General features: G+C 34.4%; 1 protein-coding gene and 2 long non-coding RNA genes across 4 annotated transcripts; 1 reads left to right on the forward strand and 2 right to left on the reverse strand.

Annotated features, from left to right (window-relative positions):
- Positions 1–415: 415 nt before the first annotated feature.
- P5CDh1 (delta-1-Pyrroline-5-carboxylate dehydrogenase 1) lies at positions 416–5,247 on the forward strand. Its single transcript, XM_046619903.2, has 7 exons — positions 416–648; positions 1,900–2,113; positions 2,251–2,685; positions 2,823–3,233; positions 3,433–3,611; positions 3,698–3,886; positions 4,068–5,247. Exons 1-7 carry the CDS (start codon positions 605–607, stop codon positions 4,300–4,302), a joined length of 1,707 nt encoding a protein of 568 aa, XP_046475859.1. The 5' UTR covers positions 416–604; the 3' UTR covers positions 4,303–5,247.
- LOC124215950 (uncharacterized) lies at positions 520–2,012 on the reverse strand. Its single transcript, XR_006882478.2, has 3 exons — positions 1,879–2,012; positions 1,555–1,743; positions 520–1,265 (listed from the first exon to the last, which is right to left on the reverse strand). It is a non-coding gene; the product is annotated as an uncharacterized lncRNA (long non-coding RNA).
- Positions 5,248–7,086: 1,839 nt separating the features above from the next.
- On the reverse strand, positions 7,087–11,206 carry LOC124215951 (uncharacterized). 2 transcript variants are annotated; one of them, XR_011177015.1, is made up of 5 exons: positions 10,407–11,206; positions 9,801–10,222; positions 8,283–8,836; positions 7,931–8,124; positions 7,087–7,858 (listed from the first exon to the last, which is right to left on the reverse strand). It is a non-coding gene; the product is annotated as an uncharacterized lncRNA (long non-coding RNA). The 2 variants fall into 2 exon arrangements; XR_006882480.2 differs by having other exon boundaries at positions 7,087–8,124.
- Between the last annotated feature and the right edge of the window lie 6,712 nt (positions 11,207–17,918).

Raw genomic sequence — 17,918 nt, forward strand, 5'->3', positions numbered from 1 at the left:
ATGCAACAATGGCAAACATACGATACTCATCCTTCGATCGGTACGAATGGAGAATAATTTTAAAGTTCATGAACGGGCGTAATACTGTAAAAAAAAAAAGAAAGAAATTGTTGTCACAGAGCCAACGGCCTGTTTTTCTGTGGTTCTTTTTTTGGCATACATACGTTCACACGAATTAAATAATATATAGATATAACCTGACTAGGATTACGTAGCCTTCAGGAAATAACCTGGAGGGGGGCAAAAGCGTCCTAAATATAAATTGTACGAACGGAAAATATTGTTGTTCGCGACAATCGTGAAACGTGCATTTTGGAGGGGGAAGGCTTTTCGTTATACTCCGCGATACTCTGGTGCGAGTGAATTTCTCAACGCGTGCGCGGTGCGGTACCAAGTGCTAACAATTTCGATATACATTATAGGTATAGTGCAAAGAAGCCGGAGGTAGTTGGTTAGCCATTCATTTGATGGTCTAGAGCCGACTCAACAGTTCCGCGACATCAGGACGAACGTAACAAATATTATAATCCTAACGCCACACTCGTGCCACCAGTCGCAGAAAATCCTACATCCTTGGGTGGGGTAAAGGGCATAACACGTAACAATGCTAAGCGTATGTCGACAAGCTGTCATCTCCGGCGGACAAAAGTGAGTCTGAACTATTACAAAAAATAGAAAAAGAAAGAAAAATTTGAAATATCGACAGCGCGTTTATGAATTCTCATTGATTCAGGCTCGCCGTCGGTATATTCCACTATTCTCATACCTGGCATATTCGACTGTTTCAATTCCGTCACACCTATATACCTGCTTTGGTACTTGCATTCGATTTACCCATAGCTTGCTTATACATTCGCAAGTACATGCCTACTATATACATATATATGCATGCAGCGTGCATAATTGGCTTGAAGTGTAATAGATGTAGCCCGATTATACATATTCATCTAATCCCCATGCTATTTCACTGCACTGATATCTTTGAGAAAGTACAGCACCTTTTTTTGTTGTACTTTATTTATTCCTTAAAATTTTATTAACCATATCATACTTTGGCTATCATAAACGAAGATTTTTCATCACCATGATAAGTTGATCCTCAGGTGTTAAAAAGAGTAGTTATGCAATGTCTCTTGTAAATACATTATACAGCTTGGTACACTGGATCTGCTGACACACATATGCTGAAGCGTTTTAAAATACCACGTACCAGCCACCAAGATGCACACTGATGCATCGAATGCTGCAACCTACACTTGCTGCATCTGCAAATAATTTGCAACACACCATTTTAAAATATATCAAATATAGATATTTTTCTTCTGTTTGCTCTTATGATTTTTAATCTGTGAAGGATTATTACCCATTTTATTTGCCTTTTTATCAACATATCATACTATGTACTTTACAATCTGAATTCTTTGTATGGAGAATATCCTATATAAATACTTATCGAGCAATTCATTTTCAAGTCTCACTCAGAGAATTTATTTTTTATGTTCCTCTAAATGTTGTTTCTAAGTAATTTGAACTTGAGTGAAGAACTTAGCTCACCTGTTTCATCCAATTACATGTCTTCGAAATTTATTGAGAGAGTGGCAGTAGCTCAAGCAATCGTCTGTGGTCTCCAGAGTGAGAAATGCTAATGATGAACAGTTGAAGCAGATTGATAAGCCTGTATTAGTTAGCAGATAAATTCGTCCCTATCTTGAAACTCCATGTATCAAAGTCCAAGCGTGCACTCTAAACAATTTCATTGTATTAAGCACATATTCATGTATACAGATGATGTAATAAGCAGTGACAGCTTTGATAGATAATTGATTTTGAAAGACATTTCTCGTTGTATTAAACTATTTTCAAATAGCTTGATCTCACTATTTCACTATTTCTTCTTAGAACTGGAATACGGTCATTGTCGAGTGTCGTGCCAGTGATATGTCCCCCCGAATTTCCATTGGAGAACGAGCCTGTCCTTGGATATGAGAAAAACAGCAAAGAGCGGGCAAATCTCCAGGCTGCTCTAAAAGTGATGAGCAGTGAGGTCGAGGATGTCCCCATTGTCATCGGCTCGGAGGAATTTAGAACTGATAATTACAAGTATCAAGTCATGGTGAGTAGGACAGTCCCAATCAAATTTTATTCAATGTCTAATACAAAAATTATATTGAATGATATTACAACGCCTATGAATTCTGGCATGTTTTTATATTACAAGAAGTTACATCAATTATCATTTTTGATTTTCAGCCTCATAATCACAAGCACAAAATAGCTAAGTTCTATTATGCGACTCCTGAGCTGGTCCAAAAAGCGATAGATGTAGCTGTGAAAACTCAGCGGGAATGGGAGAGATATCCAATTGAAAAAAGGCTTGAAATTTGGCTGAAGGCTGCCGAACTGATGCAAAATAAGTACAGACAGAATTTAAATGCAGCTACGATGCTTGGACAGAGCAAAACCGTTATTCAAGCCGAAATTGACAGCAGCGCTGAGCTGATAGACTTCTTTAAAATAAATGGATACTTTGCCAAAGAAGCTATAAAGTACAAACCGATTTCACCCGATCCTAAGGAAACTCTCAACTCAATGAGGTATAGAGGCATGGATGGATTCGTCGCTGCAATTTCTCCCTTCAATTTCACTGCTATTGGGGGTAATCTTAGTTACACACCAGCGCTTATGGTGAGCATCTTGATTTTGGCGCAATCTCATAAATGATGGCATAAATTGCGCACTCACAAGTAAACTGAATTGAAAATAGCTGTTGACATATTCTTAAGAGAAATACATGTTTTCCATTTGTTATATTCATTGCTTAGGGTAATGGCGTTTTGTGGAAACCATCTGACACTGCAGTACTTTCCAATTGGTGGATTTTCAAAATCTGCAAAGAAGCTGGGGTACCTCCAGGAGTTGTAAATTTTATTCCGTGCGATGGTCCGGTATTTGGAAATACGATAACCGCGTCCCCTTACCTTTCCGGTATTAATTTCACTGGGTCCGTACCGACGTTTAACAGGCTTTGGACCCAGGTTGGAAATAATGTAAACAAATATAAAAATTATCCAAAAATGATCGGTGAATGCGGCGGAAAAAACTATCACTTTGTTCATCCAAGTGCTGATATTACCACCGTCGTTATTGGCACTATCAAAAGCGCATTTGAGTATAACGGACAGAAGTGTTCAGCATGCAGTAGGATGTACGTTCCTCAATCTCTATGGGGGAAGGTGAGATATGAAGGTGTAATTCTTTGCTTATTATTAATTCAATTACATGTTTGGATTGAAACACTTTGCAGATACTCATTTTACAGTTATGATCCTTCGCGGATCTTAGTACGAAAATTGTAATTTATAATATTTGTGATGCTATGTTAGATTATTATGTTTTTTTATTATCTTTTATGGAAGTATTGAACATTTCTAGATCAAGGAAGGTCTTCTCGAAACTCGTGACAAATTGAAAATCGGGGACGTTCAAGACTTCACTTCATTCACCTCGGCTGTAATAGACAAAAATGCATTTAAGAGAATCACGTCTTACATCGAACATGCGAAATCCTCAAATACCACCGAAATAATAGGAGGTGGTACTTATGATGATTCGTAAGTACTTATTGCAAGACATTTGGTCGTTTTTACCATTATTATTATGGTCCACCTAGATGCATCATTGTTCTCATCATTTTCAGACAAGGTTACTTTGTCCAACCAACGATCATCGTATCTAAGGATCCCAAGGACAAGCTGATGACTGAGGAAATCTTCGGCCCTGTTCTAACAATTTATGTATACAAAGATGCGGATCTTGAGTCAACCCTGAAACTGGTAGAGAGTTCGACGCCATACGCACTGACAGGAGCGATATTTTCCAAAGACTTGTGAGTATTTTGTGGGCAGGTTTTCTTTTTGGATGTTATGTAATATTAATAGCAGTCATCTTCCACAGCATTGTAATCCCTTGATCATTGTGCTAGTTACTGAGCTCTCTCCCATAACATATTCCAATCATTTTTACATTTTATATTTTAACATATTCCAATCATAGTCCAATGTTTACAGAAAGTGGGCTCGATACGCATTAGATGAACTAAAGTATACGGCAGGAAACTTCTACATAAACGACAAATCGACGGGATCTGTGGTAGGTCAGCAACCGTTTGGTGGAAGTCGGATGTCGGGTACAAACGACAAAGCTGGCGGGCCACATTATGCCCTACGATGGGCTTCTCCGCAGGCCATAAAGGAAACGTTCGTGCCTCAGACGACCTACGACTACAAGTATATGAGATCTTAGATGTGTGTTTATGGCATAATGAGAAGCGTATAATGGATCGGTTATTACGAATCGACCGTTATTCCTGTGATGTGGAAGAAAGCCAGGATAGTATTAAAAATTTGACCATAATGACGATTAGGGAGCGCGTTTCACTCAGAGTTGGTAATGGATAAATTTTGACAAAAAACGACAACGCGTTATGTGCAAGATTTAACGGATAATCACAATCTCCTAGTCCAATTGGAATACAAATAGAACGCTCTTCTACTTATCTATCGAATCTCAAGAGTAATTGAAGTCTTATTTTAGAAACTTATTTTCCAATTTCTGTTTTCTCTTGAAAAAATCGGTCCTTGAATCAATGGCTCAGGCTGTTCTAGCAAATATAGCTGCTTAAACGGCTTAAACAAAGACTACCACGTCACGTTACAATTATTTGTATCGTCGTCATGTCTTAGGACAATATGAATGAATAGTCTTGAATGTTTACGATACCATGTGGAATAAAGTTGGTATTTCATTGTTAGTATTCAGCGAGCATATCAATTTGTATTCATGATTGTTTCGTCGTAACTTATGTAAAATTGTAATATTTGAATTATTCAAGTGATTGCAGAGAAGTTAAGTAGGTATTTTTTCAATGGATACATAGGTGTATCAGAATGATGAGATGTATTACAATTATGTAATCGTTAACGAGTGTGGATAATAGTAACAACAAAGTATATGTATGCATACATATATATATGTGTATATACTTATATGTGTGTATATTACAATATGCACCATATAATGCAGATGTAGTGGCTAATGTTCTGATGTTATTTATTCTATTTGTAAAATAGCAATAAAGTGTAAAAACGATTAACTATATTGATTGTAGTAATCATTGTATATTTTAATTGCTTATGTCTGCATTCATCGTTATAATATAGGTATAATAAAATCGACAGATTGAGATAGTTGGTTTTGGACTAAATTTCTTATGTTTCTGAATTCCTACAAATGCCTATTTCTTGTGGACGGTGTGGTTTCGGAAGGGAATCTGAAGAGGTGTGATTTGGCTAGTTATTTCACCAGCTTTGTGTGCAAAAATTTCAAGCTTCAGTAACCAATATTAATGGATAATATATGTCAGTATAAAAGATGATAGTACGAATTTTCTCAAAAATAAACCGAGTCGAGTCTGTCTGCGAAAAATGCTGATTCGAAGAGTCTTTTCCAAATGACTGGATCCTCGAATACTCGAAAAATATCAGTTCATAAATCATGGGATCGACATCTGGAAAATTACAAGACTTCTTTCTTCGGCTGTAATTTTCGATCCGCTGTTTTCGATAACTTCAAATCACGCGCAATTGCTTTATGTCGCAAAATTACATCGATTATTTTTCGTTAAAGAAAAAAAATAAGAATTGTATGGACGTAATTTTCGATGAATAGAGAGAAGATTGAGCAGCCATCCTTGTCTCTCTAGCGACGCATGCGCGACATAGACAGAAATGGCTCCGCGACTCTCATTTACGGTGTATGAATAGCTCTGTTCGTTTTAGTTACACTTTACTACACTTTTTACACTTTTCCTGAATCTAGCCGATGGAAGGCGCCCTTTCCTAGAGAAAGTGTAAAAAGTGTAGAAAGTGTAACTAAAACGAACAGAGCTATGAATGCATGGAGACTACTTGTCCACCAGTCAGCTTACGGGTCTGTAAGACCCATAGGTGGGCCCACGGGTTGGGACCATTATAACCAATATGGTGGCATGCAGTATTATCAAGAGAGGAGGGTAATTTTAAGTTAATCATGAAATGAGTGTATCATATTTATAAAAATATGAGCAGAAGTTGCAGTTGAAAACATAAAATATCAAAAATAATAACAAATTATAAAATATATGAAAAATATAAAGTAATATAAAATAAATAGATGTCATAGTAAACCTATGAGGTCGAGGTTCGTAACGTTGACACAACAGAATAATCGAAAAAAGTTTGAACTTTGAGGAGTCGAACCTTTCAAAAACAGTAAACTACACTGCATAATTTTTGAAGTTGGGTAAAACATAGGGTCTCGCTTATTTTGCAATTATAACAATATTTGAGTTCTAAAATTGTGCTTTTTCCGAGTATCCTATTGCATCATCGTTGTGACTTTCAAGCTGCTAGAAATTACGTTTTCATCATCTAGATAATTTTCTCTTTTCACGGCTCTGTTTTAGAACGTCCCGTGTATGAATTTTCGTCCATTGTCGCATTCTCATAGTTATGTAGTATTGCGTGACATATAATACCATCTCATCCTTGTATTGTTCACAACGAAATGAAAAGCTGTAATTCTGTATCATATCAGACACAGTAGATTCATATACAGATTGATTCTGAGATTCTATGTGATTACAGAAGTAATTCTTGATCGCTGATAGAAGAGAGAACAGAAATATATTGCTATGAATTAAACGACCTCTGGTTTTCATATTAATCAATTCTGTTTCGCTGAGAGTATCATTTTCTTTAACTGACTGAAAGGCTATCTGACATACTTGATACTTATTTTGATTTCTCAATTTGCGGCACAAAAATCCAGTCACATAATATATTATGCAATTGACAACCGAAGCTGACGCATAATCATGGTCAAACCTAACAACATCTTCGTATTCCCATTCCGTTGTTTGGATAATGGAGTCTAACTTCGTTTTTAATTCTTTCAAGTGTTTTGAAATGTGTGTAGTATCCTTTCTAATAATCATTGGGTAATCGGCTAATGAAACTAAAGGCTTGTGGGTTACTTTTTGCACTATACAATTTCCAAATTTTGGGGGTGTCAACAGTTGATATATTGATATTAATTTATAAAGTTGTAAAAATGAGGGAAGCGTAGGGTAGTCATTAGCAGCTCCTGCTTGCCGGATAATTCCAAAAAATTGCTGCAATATAGATCAGATACCATTTTATAGCTAAAATAGGCTTAACACAAGGAAATGTAATATCCAATACTACAATATTGATATACTTAGTTTAAAGTGTGATACAAATTGGGTCCCCCCTCCCCCAAGATATAAAATCGGAAGGCACAACAAATATCAAATGTGTAAGATTTTACCTCCAAACGATCTTGACTCATATTAGCAGTCAAGATATATTCAAAATCATATGTATTGAGGAGCTGTTCGCATAAAGCTATGGTAGATAAAAGGGTTACTCGCAAGCCTTCAGTTGTGCTCCTCATAAGAAATTGATCACGGATAATCTGACTATTTATAAACTTGTGATCCCAATTATCAAGCCAATTCAAAGCATTTTGAAAGGTCTAGGACAGATTACTCTTAATCCTCATGTTGCATTGTACAACAGATAGGAGAGATAAGCTCGTTCTGCCAACTTATTATTTTCCATAATTCAATGACCTGCATACGTCAAGATCCTTACTACCGTTTCCTTCATTTGGAAAACGTCTGTTCAATGCATCGAGCATTCCATTCAGTAAAAGTGTAAATTCAATGGTTTTTTGACAATTTACAAATTGTGATGAAATTTTGCGGTGATAAAATTATAAACCTACCGCAACGCTGTTGCTGAAAATATATTAAAAGTATGTTCAAACAAATACATGTAAGCGTAGTACCAAATACAAGTGATTACCAAACCTTAGGAAATTCTAGTTTTGAAATAAAATATTAACAATCAATACTTGTGCTGCTAATGAGACTCTCATCTTCATGCAGTTCATTGGATTGATATGGTTCCGAGTTACTTTTCGGCACACTCCGAGATTGGCTCGGTTCTTACAATTTTCGTAATATAAGTTTTTATACAGCCATTCAATGAAATTACCATCCATCTGTTGAGAATAAAATTACAAGTATGTGAATTACTCACTGATCTCCATATGAACGAGATCAGTAGAATTACTGTATATATGACCAGTGAGGTTGGGAACGGGACCGACGAACGTCAAGAAGGATAGAACACTTTTCACTAGATATAAAGTAAATTCACCTTCAAAATCCTATTAATCTGTAATCTATTTCGCACACATTTTATCAAATGTGGTGTATTCGAGAATATGTAGATTTTTCTAGGTTCATCCATTGGATTTTCAAAGAAATGGCAGGCATTATCTATGTTTCCTTGAACACCAAACTCTGTCCACATCTTCCGATTAGTTGTCGCACCGTCGCAAATGATACTATCTGCATATTCTCCTGCTTTTTCTAGTTCTGTAATTGCTTTCAAGGCAAACTATGCAAGTATTCTCCGAGATGTAGAACCTTTACAAGGGAATGTGGCTATTGAATGGTGAAACTCGCCCCCCCCCCCAAGGATAAAAACTAAGGTATAATCTGTCAAGTCATTTGAAATGCCGCTTTCTTGACCTTCTTTTTGTCCATTTCCGAGTCCATCAAATGTCATAGATTTTACGTTGATTGAAATGCTTTCCTGTACTTTCATTTCATCAATCAGAAGAATTTCATGCTGAGCTATTGCTGGTAGATGGAACCGAGGTGCTTATGAATAGTCGTTCGAGATGATAAGGGTAATATGTTGTTGCTCTGCAAAAAAATAAAAGCTGCTGAGCTTCGTATTCATAACAGCATACACAACAGGAGTCATTCATTGGCAAATGTGTTGCGGTTGGATGTAGGACATTTACCTATCGACCCACAGTCTCGAATAAGTAAAACCTAATCAACAAATTCCAGCATATACAGATTAAAGTTAACAGAGCAGAGCAGTTTATTACACCAAAAATTATAATACAATGGTCAGCTGAATTATATCACAATCATACATGTGTTCAAAGTGCAATAATAAAAATTTCAATATTCTTTACATTAATATTATGTATGAGCAATCTGGCATGAGAATGTCCTGAGAACTCAATTTCATTCATGTCATTTTTATTAACTTTTTCACTCATAGACAAAGTTGATATAATTGGCAATTACGAAGTATAATGAAACAACTTGAATAATTATTATGTAGACGATTTTCAATTGACAACCAAATACAGAGTTTTGTCAGTAAAGTACGTTATTTATACAAATTGAGTGATTAAAATGTACAAGATCATTGATTATTAAAGCACGTTAACGTTCCGAACTTTGGCCTTACGATGTGCCAAATTAGTTCATATATAATAGGTGACTAATTAATTTATCATTCGGAAGATTAAAAAAGACCTGTTACATTTCATGAGGCACCATGTACAGTTCATTAACCCTTCGTTGGCCACCAATACTTCAATCACGCCGTTAGTCGCCTAGGTCAAATTTGTCCTTGGCTGATCTTTACCCATTTAGGGGTAAGAAAAATTTTAAAAAATGTAGGTAACTAGTTTGAGGATTCTTTTTGATGTTCCGACAGTTAGAATAATAAAATGCTCAGTGATGCAATAAATAAAAATTAAGAAACAATAGGAAATCGAGTCGAATGACCATTTCAAAGAAAGTGCGAGTGGGCGAATTTGACCTACGTGGCCAACGCAGGGTTAAAATCTATGTACAAAGTACATACCTGAGCGTCAGGAAGATGCAACTTTTCCCAAGTTTTCTTCAAATGTACTCTTCTCAACATGAGCTAATTTGTCATGCAATTTGTTTACTTCTTGTGATATGCCACACAACCTTCGTCTACTTTTTTTGAAAGCCTGAGCTTGAACATGTCTTTTCAAAACTTTCTTTGCTAGCCGAATGCCTCCGCAAAATACTATCAAGAGATGCACACGATTTACAAGTTGAACCAGTTCCAATTGTCAATGTACATGAGTTCTGTCGCCATCTGTTACTCATGTCCTTATAGGCACATCTTGGCTATACGTTTCTGTACTGCATGGCTAGAAGGTCCTCCGTTGCACACTGCTGACTTATTGATTTGGGCAATATCTTCTCATTGTTGGATGGTATTGCAACAACAGACATCACAGTATGTGCAAACTTCTTAAAAATAAATACTTGAATATCTAATTGTTGTTCTTATGCAGTTGAAAATATTTATGTGATTGTAAAACCATTCATTACACACGCTTTAGAATAAATAATTTTCCCAACGTTTGCAATACGAAGCTCTTCATATTGCAGAGAGAAATAATATATGTATCACTTGTATGACTTAGCTACTTACTTGGAACAACACCTTCCCAGATTGATCGCGGATAGTGACTTGATCCTGTATTTGATCAGGGTTGAAATGTTTTTGACAAATATATTGAGTCTTTTTTAAAACTATCCCAGTAAGAGCAATTGCATCTCTCCATTTATTGTATAGATCAATTGCTTTGGGAACAGTGAAAAAGCTATATCTTCCCCACATTCGTCTTGTGCACATCGATGACAAACACAACAACTCCTGCCAATATTTAAATAATGTTCCTTTTTATACTTTATAGATATTATATGGTTCATTTGTTTCGAACTTATTCTTATACCGTGGTTCCAACCAATCGAATCATGTCATTTAGATCAACGTTGACCATCTAGGGGCGCTGTAAGTGCTCGTGACGTCCGGAATGTAAAAATGCAAGCCAGTTCAGCGGCGCCTAAGGGGATATTGATGTCTGGAGAGTTGTTTTGGAGGTGATTTTTAGGATGGAATGGATTTCAAATTGTTTGAGTTTGCATTCTGAAGTTTTGTACACCTATTTATCGATCTTTCAAGAATATATAGAAATAAAACAAACGAACGTTGTATGAATCTGGTAAAAACCAAACATATTCTTAATTTGTATGACTGTGTATGGTTGGTACCAGATTCAGCAAACGAAAATAAAAATTTTATAACAGGGCTAAACTTTGATTATCAATTTTTCCCATTTCTGACCATTCTAGGAGTTGTATAAAAAACAGAAATATTATTTAGAATCATTTCTGCTACCAACGTGGAAAACAGTCAAAAAAAATCTAAGCTCAATTGGCCAATGTGTTATCGAGATATCGTGGCTGCTGATCTGAAAAGCATAGGTTCGAGAAAAATGCGGTTTAAGTTTTTATACCATTCAATAAGGTTTGAATGAAATTATTTATACTCACTGGTTAGTCAGCCAATCCAAGTCCACAAATGGCTTTTTTTGTGGCTCAATGAAGAACGATACAATGTTGCTATCTGCGGTGACAGAATAATAGGGACGCTCCGAGCGTACTCCCTTACATTTTTCTAATGCTCGGCTAGTTTTGAAATTAATCGTAAGATTATAAGTTTTCAATATATGTTTCTCGGGATTTTATTACTCTGAAAAGGGTCAAACAAATCGATTCTGAGACGAAGGATTTTTTGCATAAAAATAGAGTAAGGCTAACCCCTTTGGATTTTTGTTGAAAATTTGTGCGACTTTAAAAATTGCTGGAAACAATTCTTTGATGCACATCTACATAATTTTGCGAGAAACAGATTGCGTGCAGTCCAAATTTGCTACGGATAGCGGATCAAGAGTTACAGCCAAAAAACAAAAGACTTCCTTTCGTAATTTTTTTGTTGCTGGTCCTTTGCAACTAGTCTAGAAATGGTGGTACGAATAGATTCTGAGATAAAAAGTTTTTCGCTCGAAAAATCATGAAAAAGGAGGGCTGACGACCCCCTTGAATTTACGTCGTGAAATTTTGAGATTTTCAACAACTCTAAATCAATTTACTTCGATCCTACGTGACTCAATGAAATGTTTTCATTACATGATATCCGAAACATAACTTTAGCAAAGTAATATAATATCAAAGAGGACAAGAATCTCTATAATCATGTGCGTTTCCCGCTTAAAACTGTCGCCTGAACGAGTGCACGCGATAGGGGAGCTTTTTCACAAAACGGGATAATGTTGATAAGAGACATATAAATTACTTTTCTACATGTTTATTTTTACCATACGCAATGCAGTTTTACAATGTCTTTTACGTGTGTTGTTCGCCGAGTTTTTATCGCCTGCTACAGTTCATTATGCGTATGGATATGTGTATTGTGCACACTATTTCATGCATATAATTCTAGTATCGACTGTTCATTTTATTTTCATGTTCTTCTCTTTTCATACATAATATATAAATATGATCATGTATTGTAACATATATACATACGCATATGCATATAGTCGCGAAGTCTATTTTAGGCATTGTATGCATATAATTTATATTTTATTCGTGTATCACTTCACAATGGTTGGTTTCTCATTCTGTTATCTAATAGAATATGTGTATAATATATGTAAGTGTATTATACATGCGTAGTGATGCATTCTAAATGTCATTTTCTTCTCTTTTCATGAATCATTGTATATAATTTAATTTGTTTTATGTCATTACATTAATTTCTTCTTATAAACACAAGGCATTTTAAAGAGGAGATATCTATAGCATTACTACTATCATTTCTAGAAAATATCATCCATGGAATAACGACGAACAATAAATAGGACTGCTTTAAGAAGAAGCTACTCTCATAGAGAATCCTCGTCATATCATAAGAGGACTGTAATCCAACAATTTCTCCAACCTTAGTTAATTAGGCCATTTTTTTTATAGATAATCTTTCAACTAGAATCCGCAATTACGGTCATCTAAGAAACCTATTAAGCCGTCAGTATTTAGAAAAGTAAGGTGATGTACCTCAGTAATTTTACGAATTCGTCACACGAGATGTCAAAGAAAATCACTGATGATTTGTTAGCCAAGGAATAGAAGCAGAGAACAGATATCTGTTAGTATTCCTGAATGTCATTGTGATCCATTCACAGTGTATTCGCAAAATAGTCAACGATGGTCTTCAAAATGCCTTGCATTAATATGTATGTGGACGCGCGCATGCGTGTGTAGCTTATGGTATATATACGTTTTTTATTCATTATTATATTGTATATTATATTATTTTGTTTTACCGTCGCTACGCTACAATATATAATGTATATGTAGTACTACATTTTTATCTTATATATAATATGTATACCATGACGCGTATTTATATTTGTGTATTTGTGTTATATGTATGTATATTTATGTGTGTATTTTCTCTATGTATATACACACACATATACATACTCTATTTTCTCCCAACTGGGCCGGTATTTAAAATTCAACTTCAAACCTGACAGCGAAAAATGCCATTTAGTAGTTGGGCCAGAACATTTTGTTTGCAAGGTTGAGTTCTAAATGAGATGGCCTCTGCGTTCTATGAAATCATATTTAGGACCACGTTGTGCTGCTTTCATGTCTAATTAGTCTTTCTGCATGATTTTAAAAAGGGTGGAAATAATAAACAACTTATTAAAATTGTTGAAAAAGACAGTATTGAATGCACGATCAAGCGATTCATCAATATGCACATGTGGTTTTCCACGTCAAATCAGCAGACTACATCCTTCACCCCCTACGTTTTCGATCATTACTTAGTATAATGTTGTTACCAAACCAAACGGGTTTTCGATTTTTTTTTCAGATTTTTTCGACTACCAGTGAAATTTGAAAAAGTAAAACCAATTCTGAAAATGTGATTTTTAAAAATCTCAAAAACTTCACACTGTTTCTATGATTTCAAATCTGATTTTGAAGCAGCACACGGTAATGAAACATATAATCTCATCTCAATATTTAATATTTTTTCGGAAGTTATTAGTTTGTCAATGCAGGAATTGTAGTTTTTATTTTTTGATCGGTCATAATTTTCTCAAATATTGATGGATTTGAATTTATGTGAAATTTAGAGAACTAACAGGAGGTCTGAGTACAGTTAAAGTATTTAAATTTTTTTCGCAAGTTATCTGATCAACAAAATAAAAACTCCGACTCCGACATGGAAAAATTAAACACTTGCGAAGAAAATAGTATATATATTTCGATCCCATTATCTAGTAGGGCCTAAAAATCATATTTTGACTCATAGAATTAATGTAAATTTTTTCAGATTTTTAAAAATGGCGTTTTCGGAATTGGTTTTTCGGTCTTTCTTAAATTTGACTGTTGATTAAAAGAATATGAAAAAATGCCGAGACCCTTTTGGTTCAGTAACTAAATCATACTAAAAAACGATTAAAATCGAAGGGGTTGAAGGACATGAGCTGTTGATTTGATACGGAATGCCCAATACACATATGTAAATCTGTATATCTGAATATCACTAATAAATCTTAACATATATGTATTTCAATATTGCTGGGTATGTTTTGTTTCTTGTGTGTATCATAGATAGAAATAGGTGTCGAAATGAGCTGCTGTTTGTTTAGCGTCATGCTAGCATGACTCGGTGAAGAAATGTATAATATATAATAATAATTTATAGGGTTAAACTTACAATATTTTATACCTTTATACGCATATATATGTATACATAGTTTTCTCATTTCACTCATTCTTCCTCTTTACTTCTTTCTCTTCGTTTTGTTTCTCATATTCTATTCTGCTTTATATTTCCATCATAGTCACCTTAGTATCGTGTGGTGCCAAATTGCCAACGCAAAAATTTCCTGCCTTTTCTTATTTTTTGTTTTCTCATTTTAAATTTATACATCCAAAAATTCGCTGGGCTTTTATTACCAGGCTGTCACAGCAGCCCATAAATTAATAAATAAATAGAGGAACAACAATATTCAAACATTTTTTTCTCTTTTTTCTTTCTCTCTTTCCTTCTCTCATCTATAACAACATTATTAGAGTCTCTTCGGAACGTAACTCAACAAATGTATAACAATACAACCACGAAAACAAATAGAAGGCACTCTTATTTTTAACAAATTATTAATTTCTTCATAACGACCTAACGACTTTTAGGCCTTCGACACGTTGCATTATGATCGATCGTTTGTCGCGTTGTCAGTGCTATTTTTTTCATTGTTTTCATCCCCCCCGCCCGGTTTTCCTTATCTTATAAACGCTTGAATCTAGACATCAAGTAGATCGATCGATCGACTCATTTGTTACCTTACTATATAATATTTTATGTTACTAGTTATTTTTCTCAATATCTTCTTCATAAACAGAGAGTAACAGTTAATACGCGACAATAGTAGATAATAACAAATTTCTCAACACAGTTTGAAGAAATTCATTCTCATAACCGTCAGAGATTAGGAGTAGAATATCATTCAACTTCTCTTTATAATATCATTATAATAATTTAATTATTGTTATTTGCTTGGAAGCTCACAGCCGACACATTTTTTTTATGGTTTTTTTTTTGTTTTTTTTTCATGTTTTTTTTCCCCTTAGGTAATTTTATTATTCATTTATATATTTTTGTTTATCTGTTTTCAAATTATTATTCCTTTTTTCCCCTTGTCTTTCATTTCTATATTTCATTGTATAATTTAGTCACTCGGAATTAAGAGATGATGCGTAGTACGTTTATTTATTATTTTTTTTCTATCATCCCTTGCGGCTTATTTATCATCATCATCTTCATTATCATCATTAACGCTGTAACCGTCAAAAATTGTTTTAAAATATTATTAATATTCATACGATAATGAGTCATGTTTGCTTGGATGTGAGGCGACAGATGTGCTACAAGACCTGGGATAGGGTTGAAAATAATAATAATAATTCCAGCTAGACCGCAAGTAAAGCTTTAATTCTCTTCATGATGGAAAAAGAAAAATATGTGGCAGTGCCTTGAGCAACCGTTATACGAATACTAACTCCATCATGTGTGTCCTGTTGTTAATTATCTGTCCATGTTTGTGTATAATGTATGTATGCGTGTAATAATGACAGTTGTATTATTATTATTATTATTATCATTATTATTATTATCGTTACTTCATTAATTAATATCCTTATTATACTTTTATTTATTATCGCTTTTTTCCCCTCTCAATGCTTTTTCTGTATCCTTCTTTATATTTTTTTTCTTTCTTTCTAAGGTATCTCTATTTAATTTTCTTATTATTATCGTTACAATCTTTTTTTTCTTCTTTTTTTTTGAACACATGACCGATCGCTCGTTTTGTACGATTACAAATATTACTTACTTAGTTCATACTACCGTTCTTCGTTTTATCTGTCTGCTACAACTAGTCTAGCCTTGCTCGTGAGATTCGGAATTGCTGATTTGTTTTTAAAGATGTCTTTCGTTTTTTTACATTCTTCTTCGTCTTTTTTTCGAGCCTATCATGCATGCTTCGATTTATTAGATACTACACGACACTGTGGTATTCCAACTAATATTTACTTTTAGGTAAGTAAATGTATGTATGTATGAGTGTATGTATGTACGTACATAAGTATATAAGGTTTAACATAATAGGGGCGATTCATTCCATTAGTACAATACGCAAACAATACGGCTATTGATGACATGGAGACATGAGGACTATTCGACGTTTCTTTCGTTCTACTTCGCGTTGAAGAATTTGTTTATAACATTGAACAAATCAATCACCTCGATTGCCTGTTCGCGCGCGCACACATGCACAAAATATATGTGGGAGTGTGTGTGCATAATGGATCTTTTCATAGTAATTATTACATGTAAAAACATTTCCTTTATTGTTTGCAGGTGATTCATAAGTATGTTATATGTATGTATGTATGTAATATTTATACCTATTCGTATTTTCGTATAATATGTAATAATATGCTATCTAATATATCATACACACACACACACACACACACACACACACACACACACGCGCGCGCGCGCGCGCGCGCGCGCATACGTACACATATACAAATGTATATATATTATCTCGTGTATATCGTATATATGTATAATATATCGCATCTCCGAATATCGCATTTTAAATATTAATATATTAAATTATCATTACTCATTTTATTATTGTATCTTATATATCTAGGGCCTTTATAACATCGATTTGTCTCTCTTCTTATGCATATGTATATACTTCTATATATCATTTTACTAGCTTTGTTTACTTTTCTGCCAACGGTTCGTTATTACTAATTTTTCGTAATTATAAATATTTAACAACTTATGCTGAGTGGGAGCTGCTTAATATGTGTGTGTGTGTATGTGTGTATATATATATATATACACGTATGTATGTATGATACATACATTCATATACATGTATATGTATATCGTTGCAAGGAATCATTAAAAATAAATTTGGAAGTTCGTTGTATCACACTCGTGCTTTCCTGTAAGGAGTGTGCAAGTAGACCATTGAGGGAATAACGAACATATCTATACGATACATCAGGAGCATTCCAATTTTTCTTCAAATTTCAATCATCAATAGGTAACATGTGGCACTTAAGATAAATATGCCAACGAAATCATATTTGCAAAAAATAACATGAACCGCTTCTAAGTTTAAGAAAAATCCAAACCCCCTGAATCTTTTCTGCAACGGTCAAAGAAATGAGATTACGAAGAAAAAAAAAAAAAAAATGAAAGTACGTTTCACGCATGCGTCTTCGTTTCTTTTAAACCACAAAGTTCGTCATCAGCTTTTGAGAATGGTGAATGATTTAAACACACAGATTACAGCATTTATGTGTGTGTGTGTGTATTAGGCTGATTCAAAAAAAACGGCTAATTTTTTTTTTTCAAAATCCTCACATAAAAACTTCCGAGAAGGTGTGAAAAGACGCCTATAAAAAGCAGAGCCCTTAATATTATTATTAAGAGGTCGCGCATCGGAAATTTCTATTTCCCGTTTAAATAACACAGGAATAAATTTTTTTAAATTTT

Source organism: Neodiprion pinetum, chromosome 4 (assembly GCF_021155775.2).
Source record: "Neodiprion pinetum isolate iyNeoPine1 chromosome 4, iyNeoPine1.2, whole genome shotgun sequence".
Lineage (NCBI taxonomy): Eukaryota > Metazoa > Arthropoda > Insecta > Hymenoptera > Diprionidae > Neodiprion > Neodiprion pinetum.

Bases quoted from the DNA above. Each gene is read 5' to 3' on its own strand.
- P5CDh1 (XM_046619903.2), top strand. From the start codon at position 605: ATGCTAAGCGTATGTCGACAAGCTGTCATCTCCGGCGGACAAAA. The intron at 649-1,899 runs GTGAGTCTGAAC...ATTTCTTCTTAG, and splicing joins GTCATCTCCGGCGGACAAAA to AACTGGAATACGGTCATTGT. The intron at 3,887-4,067 runs GTGAGTATTTTG...CAATGTTTACAG, and splicing joins GCGATATTTTCCAAAGACTT to AAAGTGGGCTCGATACGCAT.